This window comes from Aspergillus fumigatus, chromosome 3, assembly GCF_000002655.1.
Source record: "Aspergillus fumigatus Af293 chromosome 3, whole genome shotgun sequence".
Taxonomy (NCBI): Eukaryota; Fungi; Ascomycota; class Eurotiomycetes; order Eurotiales; family Aspergillaceae; genus Aspergillus; species Aspergillus fumigatus.
The window spans coordinates 1,017,324-1,043,386 of record NC_007196.1 but is presented as its reverse complement, the minus strand read 5'-3'; the positions used below and the strand labels follow the sequence as shown (position 1 = coordinate 1,043,386).

At 44.2% G+C, this 26,063-nt stretch overlaps 3 protein-coding genes across 3 annotated transcripts; 1 reads left to right on the top strand and 2 right to left on the bottom strand.

Moving 5' to 3' along the window:
* Nucleotides 1-7,243: 7,243 nt before the first annotated feature.
* Nucleotides 7,244-7,624, bottom strand: AFUA_3G03760 (uncharacterized protein; the record flags this gene model as incomplete). The annotated part of the gene is made up of 2 exons (XM_743603.1): nucleotides 7,244-7,364; nucleotides 7,494-7,624. 2 exons carry the CDS (start codon nucleotides 7,622-7,624, stop codon nucleotides 7,244-7,246), a joined length of 252 nt encoding a protein of 83 aa, XP_748696.1.
* Nucleotides 7,625-13,065: 5,441 nt separating this feature from the next.
* Nucleotides 13,066-15,448, bottom strand: AFUA_3G03750 (uncharacterized protein; the record flags this gene model as incomplete). The annotated part of the gene is made up of 2 exons (XM_743602.2): nucleotides 13,066-14,279; nucleotides 15,312-15,448. The coding sequence occupies 2 exons, from the start codon at nucleotides 15,446-15,448 to the stop codon at nucleotides 14,018-14,020; spliced, it is 399 nt and encodes a 132-aa protein (XP_748695.1). The 3' UTR covers nucleotides 13,066-14,017.
* A 625-nt stretch (nucleotides 15,449-16,073) lies between these two features.
* On the top strand, nucleotides 16,074-18,008 carry AFUA_3G03740 (putative protein kinase; the record flags this gene model as incomplete). Its single annotated transcript, XM_743601.2, has 3 exons — nucleotides 16,074-16,373; nucleotides 16,424-16,664; nucleotides 16,719-18,008. The coding sequence occupies 3 exons, from the start codon at nucleotides 16,074-16,076 to the stop codon at nucleotides 16,907-16,909; spliced, it is 732 nt and encodes a 243-aa protein (XP_748694.1). The 3' UTR covers nucleotides 16,910-18,008.
* Between the last annotated feature and the right edge of the window lie 8,055 nt (nucleotides 18,009-26,063).

Below are 26,063 nucleotides of genomic sequence, written 5' to 3'. Positions count from 1 at the left end.
ATTCAGCAGCTTGATACAGAGGTTAATAGCTAGATTAATGAGCCTACACCTATGTCTCGTCAGCGCGCTCTGCCAACCTGTAGTGGATGTTGGACTATTAGACATACTAGAAGAAGTTGCCCTAATAAATAGCTATCTATTCAACTAGTAGATAGTCTAATCAATGACACTGGTGGTTGAAAAACTTTAATGATAGGATGATTTGCGGCAAAAATTCGCACTTCGGTTGTATTCGCCGCTCGGCCGTGGATTACGTTAACTAACGTGATTCCTAACCAAGTCGGACACCCTAGTGACCAAAGACTGTGAGTAATTTAATTTTGCAGTACCACGTGAAGATTGGCATAGAGAGGGTGGGTCATTTTTTCTGCAGCTGATATCCCACATAATAGCTTCTCTAGGATCACTGGCATCCCTTTAGGCCTTAAAACAGTATATGATTGCTCTTTCCATGTGCTGATGATTAATGACGGATACAGATCACTACTTCTAATATCATGGTTGCTCTACAAGCTGAATTATATTATTATTATATAGTGGCTCGTCAAAAGTTTGAATTAAATGGTATTTACCACTAGCCCTGATTGGCACCTCATCTCCATAATATTTTCTTTTTAGATTCGAATCTAATACTTTTGAGCCATTCGCCTTGATGACTGCCTTGACCCGGTAAGGCATGGTGTTAGATAGCTTCTCTAGTACTTGATTATTAATATTATGCTAGGCGTCCTTTGCATCTTGAACAAGCTGCTCAAGCGAATCTGCTAAATCTAGCACGTGCTCAGGTTCAGCTTATAGATTTCTTGCTTCATGATAGGTCCGCATAAGCCGGCAGTTATACCGATTAATCCAGCCATCCTAAGCGATGAGTTTCCGTTAGAGTCGAACCAGGCCAATCAAGACATCTGAGATACCCTCTAGTCGAGTTAGCGAGAGCTACCTTGTCCATATCCCGAACCGCCAATAGACCCGCATGGCATGTTCGACAATGACCACCCCTTTCTTGGGCTGATCGACGAGAATAGGCCTGCCATTCATCATTAATGCGGTGAACCCTCCCAAGAGGTGCGTCCGGGCAATAATGCTGAGAGCAATGAGTCTTCTCCTCAAGGCCCACGGCAGCATTGCGATAGCAGCGCCAACCAGACCGAACAGCGCAAGCAGCCATCTACTGGATCGGACGAACGCAAAAGACAGAGAAACAAATGACAAAGGATTGAAGAAACAACTTCTTCGCTGGCGGGAAGCTCTTGCGCCAGCCTCTGCTTTCACTTTCTATTATTACCGACAAACGCAAGCCTAGAGTTCCTCTCTTAGTTGTTTGAAGGGGCACTCCTATGATGCACATTTGAGCCTGAAATATCCTCCAGCATTGCACCTTCGAAGGGCGCAGACAGTAAGGAGTACCACAAGTACCAGCTTCAGCCGAATGCTGGCAAGATCCCTTCCATAATTAAGGAGTGGCGAGATAACAATGGGGGCACGCACGCAGTGATAGCTACTATGTATATCGAGAAGGGAAGCGAGCCTGATGATAATGCTTTTGAAGCTGCGGTAAAGAGCTCTCTGGAGGGGCTTTAGTCTCATTAAACTTTTGATTATTCCCTTTCCCACTAGAGGAGATGCCATACTGGTAAAAAATAAACATCCCTTTTATAATATGTGGGTAATATGTGGGTAATATGTGGGTAATATGTGGGTAATATGTGGGTAATATGTGTAAGCTTACTGCGTGACTGGAATGAGTACCATAGTTATAAAGAGTAGCTTACATTACCCGTCTGTTATTAGTCACATGCCTCCTTCCCAACAACCCTGCGCGCCAAGACTTGCTTATTCCGCTCACTCCTCCGTCCTGCTTCCTCCTATACTATTATATGCCCTTACGCTTCGCCTATAACCATGAAATCACCTAGATTAAGTCTGACAGGACGTATTTTAATTAGTTCCCTTGAGAAAGAAAAGGGAACCTTCGCCAATGTAAGCCGTCCTCTTTTTAAATATCAACAGAGTTGGCTTGGCTCATGGTTATCGCTGCTTGATGAGGATGTGTCCTCCTATAAACTTTTAGATACGCAAAAATATGGGCGGAATCGAGTGCGAAAGATCATAATAGATATTTATACCCATTACAGTAAATGCGCCTTTCTGCTCTGCTGCGTTGCTACTACTATCTCTTAGATACAAAGGTCCTCTAATAATGCTATTTATGAAATTTATTAATAATTCAGCAGTACAGATCAATGGCCACACAGTCTTATTATCAAAGCTAAGGAGATTTGCAGTGCAAATGTCACCTTAAGACAAATGCAGCTGTAGGCATATAATAGGACTACTCATACCTAGGGGTGCTAATGTTTCAAAGGAATAATATACATAGCGACTCTGCTCCTCCTCTAACTGTTATTAATCTTACACTGACTAAACTTCTCAGATTCCTTCAGCAACATTAAAATGATTTGCCAAGGTTGTAAATGGTATGCCTATTATTCAGCTCACCTCCATCAATTAATATAAACTTAGACTCCTCGATGGAAAGAACAGCCAGGATCGAGCTTTCATTAAGGGCGAGTGAATTGTTAATTAGTTATATAAGACATCAGCGAAGAACCTAAGCGCAGTACTGGAATAGTCGAATGAACAGATTTTAGTATATTCTGCATGTCTCTCCTGGCTTGATTATCACTATAGAGATACTAGCGCTAACTGTAGGGCCTGAGACCTCATTCAGCACAAGACTAGTGTCGACCCTCACAGCACCCTATGCACTGTCCTTCTTAAGAAGTATAGCAGGTATTAACGAGTCTATTATCTTAAGATTTACTCTAACTATCCAGTCTCTGTCAAGCACAACATCCCTTTTAACCTGCTTTATTGTATTTAGAATTTATAGATTATACTAGTGAAGAATATTCCTTCAGCGCACCTTTTATCTTACCAACTCTAGGAGTTTGTTCTCATTATCCGCGATATCACTTACAGAGATCACTTCGCTTCTCTCAGCCATAATTATAATTCCACTGCGTTATTATACCTATCACTCAGATCAGTGCTAGTTAACTCATGGTTAATTAAATCAGTGAGTAATACTTGGGAAGGGACACAAATCTCCTATTATAATATAATGGCGAAAAGAGGAAAGCTGGGTTGCACTGAAGATTTTAGCGGGGTTCTTTATTAAATAATATTTCCCCACATTAAACAACAATCAAAATTAGGCATTATTGCATCTTGCTTAAGTTAGAACTAACCTTTAGACCACGTCAGTAGTACGCCAAATTGATAGTAATATAATATAACCAAAAACAGATCTGACAGATGACTTATCTTGATTGCAAGTGAGCTGGGTGTTATCTAGGTTTAAACAGCCATAGTTATTAGCATTAGTCGCAAAAGCACTGTAGAGAGAATGATGGGGGCAGTAGGAAGAGGTGAGTAGGTAGGAAGTTGGAGGGGGTAAGGAGAATATAGGACACAGCTCAGCATGGTTCGGAGAAAGGTCACCGTGGTCCAGCAGAAACTTGCTTATGGAGGTAGGAGTTAGCAGCATGGTGGCTTACTAAGAGGAGTACATTACAGCAGCTCTTACTGGCGCTTAATTATCTACACTCAGAGGCACATGTTATACACACAGGTTTGTTAATCTAAGAAGCCCATGCCTAGCGAATTCTAAATATTTTCTAGACATCTAAGCAAAAAATATTATTATCAGCGCAAAAGACAACTCAATCTTCTATAAATGGGATGCATGTTAACATCCTATATCCTTCACTGTGGTTTCTAGGACACTCTAAAAATAGCCTCCTCTCCACAGGCGTTTATAAATGATGGCCGGTCCCTTAATCACTGCTATGTCCTACACTCATTACATCTCTTAACTCCCACCTTGAATCCCATATCCTCGTTAAGACATCAGGTCCAGCGGAGACCTTAAGTAAGACTGTTCTGGGTTAAAAAACCTTTCGCTGCTAGCTGCGTTGCATCTCTACATTATGGCTCACCGCTATTAAAATTTCAACCCATCATCCGATGACAGTGACTCTTCCGAAAGAGAGAGCACTGAAGATAGCTACTATAATACAGACTTAACAGAGCCTGAAGATGAGGGCTCACAGGACAAAGATGTCAGTGATGCGGCACTGCTCTTTGCAGATAATAAGCATCTATCAGAGTACTATATCCAGCAGCTTGCAAACTTTGATGAGACTAACTACACCAAGGAGGACTATGGAAAGGGTACCACTGCCTTACTCAATCAGGTGGAAGAGAAATAGTTGCAGTATAGCTTACCCTTTTAATCACTGATACATGTTTGCCTGACTCTAGCCGATAGATTCTGTGCCTTTCTATGTAAAGACCCTTAAGAGGAATTTACGCGCCTGTCGATTTCGATCATGTATATCTTCCTAGATTAGGTCCTCAATCTTCAGCGTAGAAAAGATAGAAGGCGGCTCCCAGGTACAAAGTATAAGAGTTCACTTAACACCTCTTAGAAGGTGTTTCACCTGGTGTATAAAAGAGAAACTTCGAACAAGATCACAAAGCAGATGAACCACCAGATGCATCATGTATGTTCAAATATGCCCTCCCCAGAAGCACAAAGCTATAATCTAAATAATTCTTCCTTATCTCATACAGGACGTGGAGCTGATGCACCACAGCGTCTAGGTGATTTAACGGCTGGCTAAGAAACACAAACTATCCTCAAAAGGGTGCGACAAACCACTGATGGATGTTGAGGACTTGACTAAGGTTGTAGAGACCACAGTCAGTATGACAAAGAAGAAGCTTAGCTATGATCATCACTGTATTAAACTAGCACTCTTCCTATAGCTTGCTAGCTAGATAACTAACTATCCTCAGGCTATTCTGAATCTTCAGTATCGCCACATTCAAGTCAGCTTGCTACGTGACCCACAAGGCGGCCCTCATCACATTATTATCAAGCTTATTTTTGAGTTTACTAAAGAATGGCTTGGTGTAAATGAGGCGTAAGTTCACAGTAACTACTTAATTTTTGTGTCTGACCTAGTCTTTAGCAATACATACATTCTCCCTGAGATCATCTTTAATCCTTCTCTCATCCTTAGTCCCTATATTTTTCTCCTGGGCCTGATCTTCGCAGACTATGCTTTTGACTGTGTTAAAGATAAGAAAGTCCTTGTTTCTGCAAGCTGGATCCCACGGCTTTAGATCTCTAATGGATGCAACAAGCTCCCGCTGCGCATTAATCCAGCACTGGATGATGTACCTATATTCTGAATGTCAGAACAGACAATGCAAGGCATCTCCATATCTCCTAATAAGCCGCTTCCTTATACGACGATTGAACCTTGGGTAAAGAAGATCGGCGTGATCACTAGCTTTCCGCAAGTCATATATCCATATAGCTTGCAACACAGGGCTAGGATAGCATTAGACAGCAGCGGTACACTACTCTAGTATATAGGCCTTTAAGTCACACAAACTAACGCGTCCCAGGATCTGTTAGTGATTCACTGCGCAATCTCATCATGCATCATGCCAATACCTGTACATTCTTGCACTATTATCTCAGCAGAAGGATTAATAAAAACCTCCCTGCCATCATTCAAGGCCTTAACTTATGTATTAAGTATGAGAGGTATTTTGTGAATAAGAACAACTTTGAAATGGTATAAGGTACCTAATTAACATTATGCATTCAATGCTGACCTAACTTTTCAGCATTAACAGAAACATTAACCTCAAATAATAGAATGCTGCGGTTGCTATAAGACCTTTAAGTCCTTCTCTGGAGTTCTGATCCATCTCAAGTCTAGAGACTGCTCATTGAATATTACTAAGGATGATCTTGACAACTTGGCCCGCGAATATCACCAAAGTAGGAAGTATATCAATGATGAGCTCAAGGATGGAGGTTAGCTTTATACCTGCCCACACTGTGTGACAGAATTCTCAAAACTCTCCGCCCTTTACTAGCATGCTGAGGATGTTCCGTCTTGCTTATACCTTGCCAAAGACCACGGGTGTTTAGCCAAGTTAGAACATTTTATATCCCGTAACCTGGAGTAGGGGTTAACAAATATACCCTCACATTCTCAATGTACTTCTTTTCACGGCCAGAATCAACAAAGTGTTTGGGTTTCTTGAGATAGATTAGGTTGACCCTATAAACCCTGATGTAGATATAATCAGTGCTTTATCAAAGGTATCTCAACTGGATGTTTTGCAGGGGTCTGACATGTAGATATAAGTTCAAGCATTCCTGGGCTACTGTGGATGTTTTTTATATAGGAGTTGAGACTTTCCAGCTGCAGGACAATCCACAGTCTACCATGATATACCTCAGATAAGTAATTAAGGATTGTGGGTACGGGTTCCAATCACCCTGTCAATGACAAAATAGATGAGGTCGACTTTGGTCATTACTGTGAATTCGTATATACCAGTGATTACTCTGTGCCGTTGCTAACTTCTTCTAAACTTTATCAAACAGATAACGACGCACCCATCTGGACCCCAATGAGTCGTTAGAACCCTACAAATCTGGTCAGAAAAATTTTCTATCTAATGTCAATTGAAAATTACAAATCTCACTTGGTTGAAGAACTTGGCTGGGCGACCTGGGACAGTAACAAAAAAAAATAAGCCAACTAACCCTACGGAGGATTACAGGGATGTCCTTTTGGCTCATGCTAGGATACATTGTATTGCTTACTAAACGGACTAGACTAGGGACAGCTCCCGGTTGCGGGCGCGTTCATCACACAAAGCTCCCGTGGCGTCGTCGTAATCATCATGCTCGTGATCATCCGCATCCTCGGTCTTGACACGCACGTTGCCCTTGCCAGATTTGTTCCCTTGCCAGCAGTGTTCTTAGGCTTCTAGATCAACCACAGCAGATCAGGGTGTCCGCGCAACAGTTAATGGTGAATAGAAATCGTAAGGTCATCAATATTATTCCACTGATATCCATCTTAGATTCTTGAAGTATCATGAACGAAGGCAATAGCTTCTGAATTCCTTTGCAAAGTCAAACCATACGCAGCTTGATATATTTAATATTGAATCCGTCTGTTGCAGGGGACGCAGGAAGGACTTAATATAGTCTCATTTTGACAAAGTAGCAGAAGATAAAGTGGTATGAATAAGCAAACATCCAACAAAGGATCGCGTCAAGAGGGCCTTCTTCTCTTTTCTGCTAACAAAGCGAAGCAATGCATGAGTGGCAAACCAATGTCCAAAACATGAAAGCCTTTCATTATGCATCCGGTTCGAAAACCATCTCCCGGAACCTATTCAGAAGGGTGACCGTGTTGACGGAGAATGTGGTTGACAACACCAAACGCACCAAACTACCGGCCCAATCTCTGGAAGCCTTCCTAAACAGCGTGGTTATACTAGCTAAGAAGACCCGAGAGCAACCTTCGGCACAGGAAATCCTGGGGAAACTAAACAGCTTGCAGCTGATTGCAGAGGACATTACCCTCATTAAAAATGCTGTCAACAACGCACTCGCATTGCCCGCTCCCGTCGCACCTAATGCAGCAATGCGAATTGCTTCCTGGGCGGATGTAGTCTGCTCGGGCACGCCCTCGTACCCATCGACCCTGAATAGCAGAGCTTCCACGACCGCAAGCATTAAAGATAGGGGAACCGTAGTGAAACTCGATGCAAATTCAGCGGCCGTTCTCCGCAAGGTATCGCCGGAGGACCTCCGCAAACGAGCGAACGATGCCTTGGGATCATAGATAAATCTGCTCGGGAAAGCCCCACGCGTCGACAATCAAGACAGAGCTATTGAGAAGATTGAATCGGAGAATGCCGTACTCCATGAAGGAGCGAAGGTAGCCTATGTGGTTTGGCTGACTAAGGAAGGGAGAAAGAAAGCAGCCTCCTCCCTTGTCGTGGAATTCACGACAAAATACGGCAGCCAACCGGATTGCTCCCAGTCAACAACCGCCAGAATACAGTATGGGCGTGTGGGTGTGACGATGATGTTACTGCGATGCAGGTCGCCATGAGTGAACTTAATTACACAGTCGTCTGGGAGGTCATGGCGGAATGGTTCCACTGGAATTGAGTACGGGTCTGGCATCGGTTTTCGGTGAAGAAATGTAAACCAATCATGAAAGTCGCGAACTGTAGCGAAAGGGCCTGCTTCTTGCATGTAGTTCACATGAAATACTCTATCGTAAAGAGGTCCCTTCATAATGTTGCCTACGAAGAGAAGGGTTAGCTGACGGCAATCACTTATCCAAAGGGTACCCGGGATATTCTCACCTACAAACGGGTCCTCTGGGTCCTGTTCGACTTGGCGTAGATGCTGAAAGATTGTCCTGAGTTCGCGACAGATGCCAGCTTTGTCCTCATATCCCATGCTGGGCCATGCTTGTTCAAGCAATTGCCCATTTATATACTCCATGTAAATGTAGGCCTCATTACCCTCGGTTCGCCAATCATACACTTCGGGCGCAGGAACATCGCCTTTGAGGAATTAATGGACGGCATATAGGCACTGAGCTTCGGATATTTGAACAGAGCTTCCCCACTTAACGAACAGGCCCATTTCTTCGAAAATGACAGGTGGCGGTCGGACATAAGGTATCGCCATCGAACGAACTTTGTTTTGATTTAAATACTCTCCAGCGAGATGCTGATGCTGTGTCCTAGCGCGTGCCTGCACTTCATTTGGTGAAGGCAATCGATCCCATTCCTGGAAAAAACTCGAATCTTCCACAACAAAATTGAGAGAGTTGGGGATCTTCCATTGCGTAAGTCGCACCGGTTCTCCTTCACAGGTCATGATGTGTGAGCCTAGACAGGTGTGGCCCTTACCTGTTTGCGGTGGAACCGCGGGTGTTTTATGGTGTCCGTCAGTTGATCACATGATTGGGATTGATAGTTGGGGTTTATTAATTTCTCACCAAAGTCCACGACAAACAGTGAGTCACGTAGTTACAAACAGACAAGTATATGATTGCCTACAGGGAAGCTAGCTCGCTACGAATCCAAAGCCAAATGACACAGTGAAGATAAGCAACTTGAAAACTCTCCACATGAACATGTACCATAACACATAACGGTTCGTCTGCCGCCTCTTGAGGCCATAGAATTCTGTGCGCTAATTTCTGTTCCCACCTTGATAGTCATTATGTTGTGGTGGTGATTCTTTTGGCTCGCTGAGATCGAACGCAGTTTCCTTCCTCCAGCTTTTTGCTAGTGTACGTCAACTTTCACGGGTCTTTGTATTGTCGTCCTCGCAATGTATTGGTGTCTCGTAGAGGTGACAGAGGAAATTGGTTTTGCAAGTCCAGGCTGAGTAGTATTTTGGGCAACCAGGAAGTTGGCAATACCATACCCAACGTCTAGTGGGAGGTAGAGTTGAGTTTTCGGTATCAGTATCGGACTCAGTGAGATAGTCCGCAAACGACTGAGCAGCAATGCAACGGGAAACGAAGCTCTCTGTATTATCATTTAGGTCGATGCCCATTTCCTCTAAAGTCCTTGTAGTTCTCATCGCGTCGATATCTGATTCAGCACGACTTCCCATTTTCGAGGTCAGGGAAGCAAGAAGCTAAGAAGAAAAAGATTTGGAATATAGTTGGAAAGTTAGTTATCTGCGAAATGAAGCTTGAAAAGGGAGCGAAGCTGATAGTCTTATGGGAGATCTTTATTTGATAATGCGGGGTTCGGATGCTATCCGCTCAAACGTGGTCCCCTACGACTAGCTGCTAACGCCAATCTTTCTGCACAATACTGCCAGCTATAGCAAATCTACCTGATCATTTGTGGAGTTTATGAATGTGCAAGGTAAACAGCGCATACTGATATACGCCTCCACAAGAGACAAGTGTCACGAAGTATATGTTGGGGGCTTTGTGGCATACACGTGCGGTTGTGGGTCGACAATTGATCTTTGTGTAGGCCAAAATTAGCTTCTGTCAAGACCAATTCTTACGTACCTGTTGCTCACCAGCGGATCAAATCTGTGAAGAAAGGCTACCAGTCATAACTGCGCATCTGGGGAGTGAGAATTTAGTTGCGCGTTTGGGGTCATGTGAGCTTTGCGGGAAGCTCGGATGAACTAAATCCCTGGCAATGGACTGCTGTGCACGAGTAGACACCCTACAGCATGCATAGCAATTGATCTTAATTGGCTGGCATCTGCTTCCCGCGATACGACTATCTGGTTGTGGGACCCGGCCACTGGCGCTCTGCAGCAGACTGTTGGGGGGAAAGGATCCATTTATCACATTAAGTTTGGTCACAATGACTTGTCTAATCACTAACCTAGGCTCTCTCAGCATTCAGTCAACGCATGACAGCCATACTTCTAAATCACTCCAAGTAGTATCAGAGATCCTTATAGAGCAAGGGCAATGGATTGTATTGAGGAGTGAAAAATTACTATGGCTTCCTCCTGAGTTTCGGCCTCGCTGTTCAGCGATCGACGGCGATTTACTAGCCCTTGGACTCCCATCAGGACGGGTTACTTTTATAAGATTTCTCTTATAGCTATTGTAAATGATTTACATTCTCATTCCTTCATCTGCTATCTGATTCCTTCATGAGAGAAAGTCTTTGAAGAAGAGGACAACTTATATGACTCTATAGATTGAGACAGCGAGCACTGGAAAGGCTCTAGCGTCAGCGCCGATCGGCATGTCTGGTCTGCGCCTGGACTGATAAGAGCTGACAGCATTAAAACAGAAGATTCCTTGCTAATGATCATTACAATCTTCAGCTCAACCATCTGTGGCCTGTATTCAGTTGCCAAATATCCGGAGGTTATCAGTCACTGAGTTTGAGTCACTCGGAGCTTCAGATCGTTTTGGAGACAGCCTTAAAACATCAAGCATCACGGATTTAACCCTTGTCCATGGTGACTCCTTACTTTCCCCTCCTCACTCTGTCAAAGAGATTAACCTATTGTTCTATCTAAATGACTGAGACTGGGGTTGAACCACATAGATTGAAGCTTCCATGGTGCCAGTTCTCAACATCCTCCATACGGCAGGAGTTGGGAGACTCTAGGTTAAGGTGATGAGCAACTATGGCTTCGATCCAGTTCTTTTGGTTATGAACATATGCTCTTAATCAATGGAGAATGTTCACCTCTTCTCTTTGAGCAGTTGAGTATGTGATATCCCCTCGAAGAAGAGGGAGCGTCTTTGGCATGTTAAGAAAAGAAGGGGCGCTATGTAATGTAACCCAGGTAGGTCTAACCCAACGCAATGGTCATATCACAGCTTGCGTCCTCGGTTCTTCATGACTGGGGACTCGTCCCTTTGCATGACCTTATTTTCACACCGCCTGGCGGATGGAAAATAGCTAGCTGTCAGGGGGAAGCATTTTGGGGAGTCAGTATTTTAGCGCTATCCCTTAAACAACAGCAGGAGTTGTTTTTCCGGACGATGCCCCACAGAGTAGGAATTCACCAATGAGAACCTAAGTCAGCCGTGGGACCCATTGTTTTCTTTGACCCACTCCATCCTCGGCTTCTTCATGTCCACGATGGCTATCGCACTCTTATCTTCACAACCAGTACTAGCGTCTCTGCTTGAGCCAGGGAAAAAGGCATAGGCAAGATATTACGCTAAAGATGGAGCTCTATACAATGGATATTTAGCAACCTAGGTCTATGTTATAAGTCTGAAAGTTACATGTATATCAGTACCTAGTCCATGAGCGGCCGCACTGCGGTCGATTTCACCGCCCCTAATTAACCAGTTGGGTTTGGTTGACGTTGGTTTGAATCTTTCCTTCACCACCTGCCAGCGTTCTGCCCTCAGAGCCGCCAGTGATCCAAGAGGCTGGGGACGTCTACAAAGACTCCCTTAACAATCATGAGATTAAATTTCCGAGAGCTCTGACGACCCTGGAAAAGCGTGGCCGTCATATAACGAAGAGGACGGGTTATTCGGTTGGAACGGTCCCTGTCTTGGCTGTTCCTAACTTGGCCATTCCTGACTTAGCCAGACATAGATCCTATGTCAGGAGAACACAACTGAGCCAGCCAAGGATAAGTCGCCGTCCACTTGGTAGTGAACAGAACCTTGAGGTTATGAGCTGTTGGCGGTGGAGGACCATGTCCATGACACAATTGCTGAGCTGTGCAAGATACCCGATGCACAACGCGGATTCCATTTGGGTGACGGAATTCGATCTGAAAACCATGCGAACTCCCTAGTTCCTGTTGATGCCGATCAGCCTGGTTCACGTCGCGCCAAATTGTGGAGTGTAAACCACCACATAAGCTCTCTGTTGAAAACCTTCGGGCGGGATTGCGACCCATGGATTTCTGGGAAGCAGTGGTCAAGCCACGTACCATCCCCGCATATAAAGCGAACAAGTCGGAGTATATCACGGAGCAGATATCAGGATCCAGTCTAGCACAACATTATGACACAGTGATCGAATCTGGGACAGCACATGCATGGTTCACCAACGGGCTGGCGCTGGTCATGCTCCATGTCCCTAAACATGAGCCTGATAACCTATACTACTTATGCGGGCCTAACTTAGATGTGGATTGGGAGCATGAGCAGGCTTTCCACCAAGAACAAACCGCAATTGCGCGTGCGCTTTGCCTCTGTTTGATGAGTTTCAGTTCAGCACATCATAGCCAGGAGGGGCGGAATGCTGCGCGGGCGCAGCTTCCTGTTTGGAAGACCAGCTTTGATTACACCTTCACCGGTCCCGGCCTGCCAATTCTGTATTCGTTGAATCGATGACAATAACACTACCGTCCTCACCACGGTCGAGTATAAACCGCCTCATAAGCTCTCGTCGGAAATATGCTCCAGCCGATGGATTTCTGGGAAACAGTGGTAAAGCCAGACAGCACCCCGGTAGGAGGCAGCGAGGCTAAAACACAATTCAGAGCGGTTAGTAGGTGCAGCGCTGGTTCAGGAATATCATGTGATGATTCAGGAAGGCCTTGCAATCTCCTACCTAACAAACGGACTAGCGCTGGCTCTCCTCCATATCCCGTACGATGATCCAATTACACTCTGCTACTACCTCTGTGAGCCCAATATAGATGTGAATGCAGAGGACGACCAGAGTTTCCATCAACCTACCACCGCCATTGCGAGGGTGTTCTGCCTTTGCTTTATGAGCTTTAGTCTACCTGTTTGGGACCAGGAGTGGCGAAACAGTGCACGACCAGGATCACAAATATGGAAGACAAGCTTTGACCACACAAGGGCCCAGATTCCTGAGGAAGAACTCCAGAGGACACCTCCGAATTCTGAATATACCGGCTCCCAGGCTACGAGTTCCGAATATGCCGGTTCTGACTATCAACCGTCGTCACCTCTGGACCTCATACGGTCACTGGTCGTCGAATCGCCACTCCGTCCCGGCCAGTGTGTTCGCCGTCGGATACTGTGACCCAAGGCCAACGGGGAGACACACCAGATCCGGATTCCCATCAAAGAGCGCCAGCAAGAAAGCGAGGCATCAGCCAGGTCACTTGTTCTCCATCTACCCAGCGTTTAACTCGCCAATCTACGAATGATACATACAATGGCCAACATCAGCACCGTGCCGTTTTGCATACAGCAGTGTTTGCTAGGGCTTCATTGGAATAACTCCCTTAGACCGTAACGGTTGCAGAATACGTCGGATGGTAAATGTCAAGGACAGTTGAGGCTGCGGCCGGTTCTAATTAAGCTCCGTCCCGGAAAAAAGATTGGCGGATCATTCTCCACAGGCGAATCCACTGCCGGAGCGTCCGCGTCGTTCCAAGGTCCCACCATACTGACACGACCAAGCTGAACCTGGGGTCCGTGATAATTCAGTTGATTCTGTATCCTCATTTTTTTGGTGGGTTGGCAGGGAGACAAGGTCCTTAATGTTTTATCACACCTGGAACAATCTGCTATGGGATGTTCATCGTTTTGTCATGCTCTGCGAATAATTCCATTATACAACAGAAGCCAACCATACATGCACTACTAATAACCGTAACCAACCATATATCTGCCTGCAGATCCCAAATCTAGCGCAACTACCCAATGCTCACCTATCATTTCTTGCCCTTCTCGGATGTCGACTGACTAAGTAAAGTCGTCGAATCAGACTTCCTAGTCGCGACTCCCTCCGGCGGAATGACTGGCGCCCCAGGCATTGGGGGAAGCTTCACAGGCTTGAATGTCGCCTCCTTTGAGAATTTGACATACCCGTTGGGATAAGCATGCGCGGATGTAACTCGTTTGCCATCCTTATCCAGAAGAACCACGGATCCATGGTACGGATCCTCACGATTGGGCGTGGGGTGAGGGTTTCCGCTATCCACGTTAGCTGAACTCAATACTTCAATCCAAGGGGAGCAATGCGAGTGTCTTACATTACCTGGGCGCTGACAACGCGAGCCCTCAGCCCAGGAACTTCGTTGATGGAGCGCTTGATTTGCTGCGTCAACCAGCTGACGTCGACGGTTGTTCCATGGAGGGTCTAGTTAAGCTGCTTCAACTGTCTGGCGGTGCTTGAGAATGCTCGCGAGGCCATGATTGTTGCTTTTTTAGTTAAAAATGCAGATAATGCAGAAGGTGATCCAATTGTGAAAATTATTCTGGAGCTTCGAAAGTGATCTAATAAGTCTGTGTTGATTCTGAGGACTTGGTATACACATCTCTTTTATACCTTCATCAGGAGGGACATCAATTAGTGTATTGTTCACTCCGGCCGTCCCTCCTCGTGGATTGCACAGAGCACTTCCGAATCCATTACACGAGATGCTACTGAATGGCACAAGGCGTATCGCGCTCTTGCAACAACTTTGGGACTAAATATAGGCGCTCCTAATACGGCTGTTTTTGCGTATCTCCTAACACCCCTTGACCTACTACGTCGGTTGCATTGCCACCTTCCCCACCCATCCATCTCCATAGTTTTCATGTCTCAGTGGTCCGGTAAAACTCGAAAACAATAAGGTATAATTCACGCTCTGCATGCTTATAACCAAGGCTCAGCTAGGAACAGAAACAGTCTGCGTTGCAAGCGGGCGCTTACTCCTTGCTTGCTGGATGAGTTCCACAGCGCCAAAGTCGAGGCTGCATTGATCAGTGGTATCCACCAGTAACAATCCAACCCCCCCCCCTCCCCCAAAAAAAAGGGAAGAATAATCATTGGACACCTACGCGCCGTTAGAGTGTACAGAAGCTGGAGAGACCTTCTTGGGTATGGTCAAGTGTTCTCCTGGGATTGGAAGCGTCCGATGATCTCATTGGCTGACAGTTAGTTCGTCACCTGAGTATCATGCCACGTGATCACATTAACCAGTCGTTCAGGCTCCTTCAGCTTCTTCAACAACCACTGACATCACATTCTCCCGTCGGCTTACGGGAAGTAACTCTGTAATGAACACTATAAAGCCATTCGTTTCTCGTTTCTCCGCCTTGCTTCGCAAGAAACCATTTCCCATGCCTTTTTCCAGGCCACCTTTACCGCCGGGCATACTCGTCGATGAAGAGATCTCGCCATTATACGATTCCAAGTACTTCTACCCTGCGAAGCCTGGAGAGGTACTTGCCGATCATTACCAAACCTTGGTCAAGGTTGGCTGGGGTGTGTCTTCAACAGTATGGCTCGCGCGTGATCTGCAAAGGTAGCCTTCAATAATTTTGACCAGTTCGAAGCTCTCCCTGTCTCTAACAAATATACAGCCATGCTGAAGAGCCAGAGAGAATTGTGGCACTGAAAATTGTCAATAATAATGCGAGTTCCGCTGGTCATGAGCGCGAAGTTGAAGAGCATATTTCCACAGCAGACCCATCACATCGGGGTCGGTCAGTTATCCGAACATTACTAGACTCTTTTGAAGTTAAAGGCCCAGAAGGTTCTTATCTATGTCTTGTGTATCCGCCTATGAGGGAGTCATTGTTGATGTATCAGCATCGTTTTAACGACAGAAAGATTCCACTGCCCCTCATTAAAACATACATTCGTGCTCTTCTTACGGGGCTTGATTATCTGCATAAAGTATGCAGGATAGTTCATACAGGTATGTTCATCTTCGACTTTTATTCTTGTCAGCAATACTAACCCCGAGTGGCTGCCTAGATCTAAAGCTTGAGAACATCATGGTCTCATTTGAGGACCCAACCGTGCTTGCTGATTTCACGGATTCTCAGCTTGCAATACCGACGCCTTTCAAGATTGATTCGGCGGGACGACCAGTGTATCAATCCCATAATGACTTCGGGCCACTCAAAAGCCTGAGGAGTATACCACAGCTTGTCGACTTTGGCTTGGCAACCAGACTCGAGGAAGACGACGACTGGGGCGTTTGGCCAATTCAGTCAGACCACTATCGGGCACCAGAGGTGATACTGGGTAATGGATGGCAAATGCCTGCGGATATTTGGAATCTTGGAGTTCTGGTGCGTTCCGTTGTTCTCCGGAGTTGTTGCATCCACTAATGCCAGAGCAGTTGTGGGATATGATTGATGGCAAAGAGCTATTTCGGCATATTCATGATAAAGAAGGTCGCTACGATGCTAGACTGCACATCGCCGAAATGATAGCCCTACTCGGTCCACCTCCTCCAGAGGTCATACAAAGGTATCAATATATGCGAGAGTACTCGTGGCCGAAACCTGTCAAACGAGAAGATGGCAGAGTATGCGAGACCGCGGAGGAGTACTTCTGTGGGCCATTCTTTGACGAAAAAGGTATTACTCGGTTTCCTATCTCGAATGAATGCTCGGACTCACGAAACATTTTAGGTTGCTTCCTCTACGAAAACCTGATCCCCAACCGCAAACTAAGCGATACAGCTTCATTCCTTGGGGGAGAGGAGAAGGAAACGTTTTTGGACCTCGCCAAGAGAATGCTTGTCTGGCACCCAGATGCGAGAGAAACGGCCGGCGAACTGGCTGGGCACCCTTTCCTTCAACCAAAGCATACAATCGCCTGATTCTGCGAGCGTCTGCTGAATAATGAGGAACTGTAGGCAAATCGGCCATCCAAGGATGAGGAGTTTCTATATGGCAAAGAAAGGCAAATAATTATGGCCGTGAAGAACCCGAGAAATCTTCACGGAAAGAACGTTTTCCGGGAATTTGCCTCAACTTTGTATGCACCTTCAAGAATGGATCTGAAAGTAATGTATATATAATTCTGAACCGCGGACTTGAAACTATTTTTCCAACTTCTGGAGTAGGCCTCGATTAACAGGATAGTGAAGACCTTGAAGGCTGATTGGATTCTGCTACGGAGTAGATGAAATTTCGCTGATTCCCCCCGAAACACTAGCGCCTTCAGGGCACCAGTGTCCTTTGGTTTCAAATTACTCTGACTGGTTACTCTTTGGGCCAATCCAGAGATTATTGAGTGATTCCTTGGATGGTCCCGATCTCAAAAAAAGTTCGCATGCCTCTTTTTTCCCAGCGACTGATGAAGTACGCATGTCGGGAAATTGTACAATACACGAGGGGAGAGAACAGTGTGCGGGAAGCCATTATAGTAGCCTCTTGTGATTTGTGCTCCAATGTACCTGAATAGAACCTTGACTTCTTCCCTGATATTGATCCGAGTACAATCTTGTCACAGTTGACCAAGGAAGCCCCCGATCCCTTCTTAATTCCCCCAATAGTTCCTCTTCCTCTGGTAACCATGGCTTCCCTTTTCTAGAATCCTTGTGGCGCGTTGAATGATTATTCCGGAGTTTGGGGTTGGCCCTCTGATTCTGCGTCAGACGGTGTGTTCACAGCGCATTTTCTTTCTCGACTGCACATGCTTTCGACGAGGTGTTGGGAGCACGTTTGCTGCATAACGGCCAGTCAGGGGCCGACCAGGGTTGGACACGAGATGGCGGATGATTAACGGCACCTGGAAGGAACGTAAGGAAATATGCGTGCCGCTGGCCATGTGGTTGAATGCGGATGATGCCGAGGCCGAAAATCTCGTGTGTCCCACCGGGATTAGTGAGAAGGTCAACTCCAGATGGGGCCTCAAGTGTGGTTATGGTGCCTACAGAGTGACAGCTCGCGTAAACTGAGGTGTTCTGAGCTTCGAGCTTTTCCGAATGTGGACTGATCGCTGCGGAATTTCTTGCATGCCCACCAGACTTTAAATTTAGCCACGTGATTGACTATCGGTTGGGCTCGGTTTCTCGCCCAACTGTCAAAATCTCCCCTCCGTCCACCCCTCAAAAACCCAGACAGGTAACCGTTTCTCCTTGACTGAAGCACATCCGCGCAAAAATTTCTTTCCTCTACCTAATACACAAACTCTCGGATTACCACTTTGGTAGTTAATAAATTTAAACCAGCAGAAACGACCGTTCGTGATATGACACCAGGTGTGAGTCAAGAATCTCTGGTACGTCCTCTAGAACTAATCTTTGTGAATATACTCACAACATTGCAGCGCGCCCTTTGGAAACCCCTTACTGTTTCTCTGAGCTTCTTTAATAACTGCAACAAACATCCAGTGAATTATATACTTCCAGAAAACTACAAATGAAGGCTCTACTGTTTCGACTACGAAAATATTAAATTCCAAGATGAGCAAGGCAAGCAGATTTGGAGCACTCAAGGAGAGGGAGAGATGGACTGTCTTCCTCCGAAAGTAGGAGTCTATATAGTAAGAGGGAAGTCAAGCATAAGTAGGGTTGTGTAGACGATTATGCACATAAAGCCTGTTGGCTATATATGTACCATTAATGAACCTAATTCACACACGGCAGGTACTGCAATGAGGCCGTCGCAGGTGGATTTTAATTAAAATGCAGTCAGTAGTCTCTTCAGAAAGATTGTCTTTCTCCTATTTTCGCAACTAGCTTTTCTCAATTGCACCCTAAATGCAAGGGCTAAATATGGACAGAATCGCAGAGATGGATGCTCCTCAGAGAATATAACCTTTGCTTTGAGATATGGTAGACTATTCTGACTAACTGTTATGATGTCCTGGCTCTGTAATCTGCGTTAATGGTTCTAGTCCTCTGCCGCTCTGCGGTGACAATGAACAAATAATTTATTCATTCGCAGATGGAAAAAGGATCTTGATTATATCTATTAGTAGACTAAGCTCAAGCAAAACAATGGCATCCTGATAGTTTTGCTTGGGAAGCTTCATCTCCACGCATGAAGTGGTCTGCGGAGCTTGGCATTCAGGACTATGTGCTGTTAGAGACACTTCCATAGCACTGTATATTTATTTGCTGAATATAGTATGCACAGTGTTTAAATAGGCAGCACGGTAAGCCCAGCAGTTTTATGTTTCAGCGGTTGTAGCTGGTTTCCGGCCTAAAGGGAAAAGCATGCATATCAAATATTAGTATCATCGATTCTGGTTAAAGCCCTTCTGGTTAGTAATGTTGTCCAGAGTCTGCTGAATATTAGGTCTTAAATCAACCTTGACAGCGGAAAGGTCATGTTTCTCTCGAAATTCTCCCAGTTTGAAGGTTTCGCAAGATTTTGGCGGAGTAGCTAGTATAAAAGGGATGAATAATTGAGGGTAGTCCTCCAGGATTTCTACATATACTCTGTGCGTATTCGTGTTTTTATACTGCAGCTTGTATTCCTTTTTTAGATAACAGGTCTTGCTTTGTTTCAAAGGGCCTGACGGTTGTGTAAAGGTAATGACAAGGCAATCTTCTAATGCTTCATAATAGATGTTAGGTATTGTATGACGTTGATTGATTTCTTCTAAGACCCTAAAAATACGCAGATAATTAGACCGAGCCATGTTAGTAGCAATATAAGTGGAAAATGGGACCTGGAGATTCAGTGAAGGGGAACTGGGGGAAATGAGGATAAACAGAGGTAACAGGGGAAATAAGAGAAAGAGGGGAAATAGGGGTTGACAGAGGCGGGGTTGGCAAATTTCTGGTACCAAAGCGTCAACCGGAAGTAAGTTGCCCCGATAAAGCTAAAGGTTTCCTTACCACATGATCTGGCTATTAATTAGTTATCACAGATGCCAGGAGTTTTATAAGGGAGAATACAGTCGCTAGGTTAAGAAATATAACATGTGTATCGCGATGCTGAAACTAGCCCTCCTACTCATGTAGAACTCATGGTCCACCTTTTAGAACCTTCTATTGCTTTCTAAAAACATTATCTATTAATCTTTGCTTGGATTCCAGCGCACTAAAGCAACACTGCATGATGTAGAGAATATTAAACAGCATGGAGACACAAGAGAACAACCCTCCAACATAGGAAGCCCCGAAGAAATTATTTAGAGAATAAAGTGCTGACTTCTTTAAGGACACAAATATATCAAGAGAATCCTTTTATATCACCATCAAAGAACGCTGACTAACTAGTAGACAGTCCGACAACATGAAACTACTAAAGATAGGTATATTTGCGGCTGTCTATCTTCTTAATAATACAGTTGTTAGGAAAGTGCCTCATAGTAACGCGTGCAAAGACGCGCTGCCTATAATCCGCGAAGCCATGGTATACTTGATTATTAGAAAGCATCCTAGAATTGCGGAGTGCCTTTCACTTAGACAAATAGATTTTGTTGACACTCGGTACTACTCTAATGGTGATCTTGCTGTGTTTGTATCCAACTAGGCCAATAATCTTAACCACAACCTTCAGAGAAAATAGTTTCAGCAAATAATTAAAGCTGTCAATCTGATCCACGAGTATAATATAATCCATTTGGATTTGGCTCTGCGACAATTCTTTCTTAATAATAACCTAGACGCATGCTTAGGCGATTTTAATTCAGCTCAATGCCCTGGATATTTGGCCCTTAGGTACGAGAAAGCATCTCACTATCTGCTAAGAGATTATGAAGCTCTAAACTCTGTCGCTTCTGACTTATTTACACTTGGTTTAACACTCTATGAGCTTTCAGCAGGCAAGGCGCCATACTCTGAACTTTACTAGACAGATCCACAGAATCATATGCACTCAAGTGATCACACCGTCATTTAAGCTCAAATCCAACATGAATAATAAGTAGACTGCGAAATCGAAAATCTCTACAGGAACCAGAAATTCCCTAATATAAACAGCCTCTGGGGTGAAAATATCATACTGGGTTGCTGGAAAGAGATAATCACTATATCAGGGGAGGCAGTTAATTTATATTTAGAACTAGAGAATACTTCATAAGGCAGGAAAGCTATGGTAATTAATATTAAAATAATCAGAAACTGTGTGAATGCATCTAGTTAAGTATACTACACAGCCCCTCCAGCATCCCTTGCCATTAATAACAGACAAAACTAGCAGGTAAGGAGTCAGACAAGGTCAGCATTCTTACAGCTGTTTCTTTGTCAGACTAAGAAGACACTCTCATAGTTTCAGACATACCTTGTTCAAGGACAAACCGTGGCCATGACGCACTTAAATCAGGTCTTAGAAGCCCAAGCAGGGAGATTCTTTTTCTAGCAACTAGAACTGGAGGGATAGAATTTATACTTAGGGCATTACTCTGCAGTAGCACCTTCTGGCTTTTTAGAGCATTTGCTGATGATTCTTTCCATCTTAGTCTCCTAGCTAACTATCTTCATCACTTCATACACGTCGCACATGATGTTATCGTAAAGTCTACATTAATAATAAAGTCAACATTAGCACTGTGTTCACCGATAGCACCACAGAACTAACTTATAAGTAGTTAAGACAAACTAAGTTTTCTTCTTATACGTACCTCACAAGATGTTCTGATAATCACTGTTAGAAGAGGATTGAGGATAACACTTCTCAGTCAGTCAAGACATCCCCATATTTATAGCAACAATGCAACCTTGCTTGGTCTGCTACCTTGCTTAAGCCTAGAGAAGCACAGGTTAATCACACTTCCGCCTAAAATATTCATCAGAAGACTTCAACCAATCCTATATAGAAAGTACAAGTGCCATATGATATCCGGTGTCAGATGCTAGCGCATACCAGGCGGCTTGCATTAGTGCAGGCTTGTTTCCCTTGTTTCCCTTGTTATTCCCTCTATTTCCTCTGTTTCCTCTGTTCCCTCTGTTTCCTCTGTTTCCTCTGTTTCCTCTGTTTCCTCTGTTTCCTCTGTTTCCTCTGTTTCCTCTGTTTCCTTGATGCCATATCTATTGAAGTTCTGCAAGATGAAAGTCCTGTATCAAATCCGATGTTGCACTATATATGACCATGTTCAGTATACCCTTTCTTCTATAAATTATGTCCTGGTGTCAAAGACAGGTCAAGCCTAGTGACTTAAATATTCAACCATTCTTATTCTCTGTTTCGTCGGAACTTGTCTACTTTGGGCTCTCAATAATAGATTGCCTCGCCAGCCTCATGCCCCTTCAAATCAGGCAATGAATATCATTATTTTCAGGCGGCCTCCAAAAGCAGGAGGTGAGCAACGTGTTTACCCCATATATTATATACTGTACTGAATCTAACCAGCTTATCATATTCACAGACGCGGAAAAGGGGACTGATGATCTAGTGGTAAAATTCCTCTGAAACTAACTCCCAGACCACTGCTCTTGGAGCAAGTATAAATTAATAGGACCAGAAGCAACAGCTGCAGTCATCAAGGCTAGATAGAGCTGCATCGCATTGGATCAGGTAGTAATATCCCTTCGCGAGGGAGGATTTGATGAGAGGACATTGGATCAACTTCGACAGCAGGTAAGAAACAATCAGCGCCATATTTCCTATAATAACGCTGCCGATCACCCCAGCGTGTTTAAAAAAGCCGAAAGATAACTTAGAAGGACCTGTTGGCTTTGATATATTTGCATTATGCATTAGCTTAAGGCTGTTAACTACAGGCACAAAACACGACCTATTCCAGGATATCATTCCTGCTGTAGTAGTTAGTGACTGAGATAAGTAACATGGCTTACGCGATTAAATGTACATAATATTTGGTAGACTAAGGATATCTCCCTAGCCTGTGCAACGCACGTACATATGCCTAAAAGCTATAAAGTAACCTTAGTCTCATAAAACCATCCTTAAAGATAAATTAGTAGACTTGTCCTCTAAGTGCACCATAGCTAGTCCAGAACAGCAAATCAAGAACCTCACAAAGCAAGTAGAGACACTTGCACAGATCATCACAGCAAACTCCCTTAATTATATTTGTCCCTAATGCTTCTGCGGCTTCAGTAAGCAAAGGCTGCTTTACTACTACTTTAACAAGGAGAAACAGAATTATCTAGTACATGCAGCGCTGGGGGAGAGGAGGTCCAACCATCTAGTATTTATTATGAACTATAAAATAGCGCTCTGAACACTTATAGACGCCAAAGATATACCCTCAAACCCCCGCTGTTTCGCACTTAACTTTATGGTTGAATACTTCAGAGAGCATCCATGACAGTTTAGGGACATTTCCTGGCCTACAGCTGTTCCCCCAACAGGTAAGAGTCCCCCAAACAGCCTAACTTCTGGGAACGCAGACAAACAAGGATTCTGTTTTGCTGAGACATGTGCTACTATAGGTGAACTAAGCGCTGTTAACCCCTTATAATAATAATGCTTAGCAGGGAAATGGAGGAAACCACAGCTTTATTTCAGAGAGCGGGAGGTTGGGATGTCAGGCTACTTATATTGCTTAATAGCATATGGGTTCTTCTGTTAGTGAAGATGCCTGTTATTAGAATCACATTCCCTAAGTACATGGCCTTAGTCTAAGAAAAGCTACCATACAATAGATGGGATGTTGATGAAACCACGCCAGGTTAAGATTAGCCTTGCCCAAGACCAATCTATTGGGTCATGTCTCGGCCTGAAGCATCCCCAGGCCCTATATATGATGCGCGGGGAGCTCAACCATATGGTTACTTCAGCGCTTCTGGCTCTCTCTCTTCTATGATGTCCGGTCTGGAAAGGCAGTTTGTAACTCTTCTTACAATCATACAAAATTACCAGATCAACGTTGTTTGCCCTAAATGCCTCCGTGGTTTCTCTCAGGCAAGGACATTGAGTGACCATTTCTAAAAGGAGGATGATTAGGTCCACCGTGGGCTTGATCAGAGAAAGACTGACTTTAAAAGATTCCTTACTTACTATTAACTTGCCATTAGGGCGTCCATACCAGCACAGGAGCTGCCTAGAGGCAGTAAATGCTTTGACTGGTAATATATACTGGAGCATTACCACGCAGAATTATAGCAGCCCAATAAATTACAGACCCTCCCTAACAAAGACAATGAATTAGAGACTGGTAAGCCTCCTCCATGAGAAATGCCTAGCTAAAGCACTAATATCTTCCCCCTAGAGGAATACCATCCTCCATCCAAGCATGCTAATTCATGGGGCCCCTTTTCTAGTTATCCTGTTATCATCACTCCAGTCTACTCAGATAAGGAGCTACAAGGGTTACAGTGCACTGGCTATGAAGTGCAGATTAAATCATGCAAGGTATTAGAGCTTAATAATCAGCCTTACTATCTACAAGTCCTTAAAAACAAGCAAGTGGAAGCCAGGATACGTGCACTAATCCCCCAGATGGAGAGCTAGCTAATTAGCACACTGCCAATCTGAGACGCATTTAATAACCCCTAAGAAGATCAAGGTGTTGTTTTTCTGACTACTAAGATTGATGTCCCCTTGATTGCGGTGCGCAACTTGCTCTACAAAGGTGTAAGTGTATTATCTTACCCTTAATCATTCTCAACCTAACCCTGAGTATTATAAAGATTAGCACATTCATGCTTCTCTAAACTTACAAGCAAACTTCCATACCCCACAACTTTACTCGGGGCATATACACTATCTTGCGCGTAGAAGGAGTGGGTAAAATTAGGCATAGAGAGGTCACACTAGCCAAGTCAATCTGGGTGAATTGCCAGACAACCTTGTCGGCGGGTCTTATCCTCCTCTTAACCTGTCCCCCTAACATGACCATGGAGGAAGCATCATCCAGGTAATAATAACTATTGGCCGGAATGACTTGGCCACAGTCGCACCTTTTAGGTTTCCTATAGCTAAGTCTTTTAGCAGATGATGCTTTGCCTCGCAGACACATAACAGGATGATCTTAGAAGTTCAGTCTTTCAGAGAGTTATTGAATACAACCACTGCAGGATAATGGGAGTCACAGTATTTATAGCCTCTAGATGTATATAGTGAAATGAGTTAATTTGTCTACCACACACGTTGGTCGCCATAAATATGGTATAATAAAAATGATATCATATCCTCCGTACACAAAGGCTCTGAGAAATGAGAGAGAAAGTCATTTAAAATGAGGTGGACAAGCATTCTGAACTTTATCGTCAAAACCTTCAATAATATTGTCTGCCCCGAATACCGACTATAGTTGGCCACTATATTCTCGCACACATCATTAATCACTAATGTTGACAGATGTTACAGAAGGTCTGGAGGAGGCAGTCGCCTTGCCAATAGATCATGCAGCGAACCATCAAAACACCAAGTAATGAGAGATAACATAAGAAGCTAGTCCTTATTAAGGACATCTAATACACTGTCGACGTAGCTCTTGATTATTTTATGCTTATCTAGTTGCATGATATTGTGTTCGGACAACCCATCCAACAGAAGATCAGAATATATGCCCAAGAGTAATCAAGCATTATGATCTATAAATTCCATAAGAGTCCCACAGTTGAACAGTATCACCCTGAGGTATCATGTTACCAGGCCCTTTAATGCTGCCTGGGAGGCAGCGCGAAGGGTGGAGATAGAAAATAGAATCTAGAACAAAAGCTGTTAGTCACATGAAATGGTTATACACAGAATTCAGGCAAACTATAATTGCTTAGTGATGTGGACCATTAATTCCTGGCTTGTAGGGAGTATGCATTAGAAAAGCTAGCTAGCGCTGTCCTAAATACACAATGCCTGGCAGGGTCTATATACATATAACTTAGGTGGACCGTTAGGACTCAGCATATTTCTTTCCCTTTTGCTTCTCAGGGGCTAAAGATGGGGCTAGAGCTTTGCAAATAGAGTCCAGTATACATGGATAGTATGCAGGTTCTTCCAACATTAGCCATTTTGCTGTACTGTACTTTCCTAGCTTATATATATTCTTTTAAGTGTCTATAACAGTACAGCATACTTTACTATATAGTAACTCGCCATAATACTTATAGGGCATCAGAGTGTCCATCCATTAAATAAGGTATCTATTTAAGTGCCGCTCTCCAT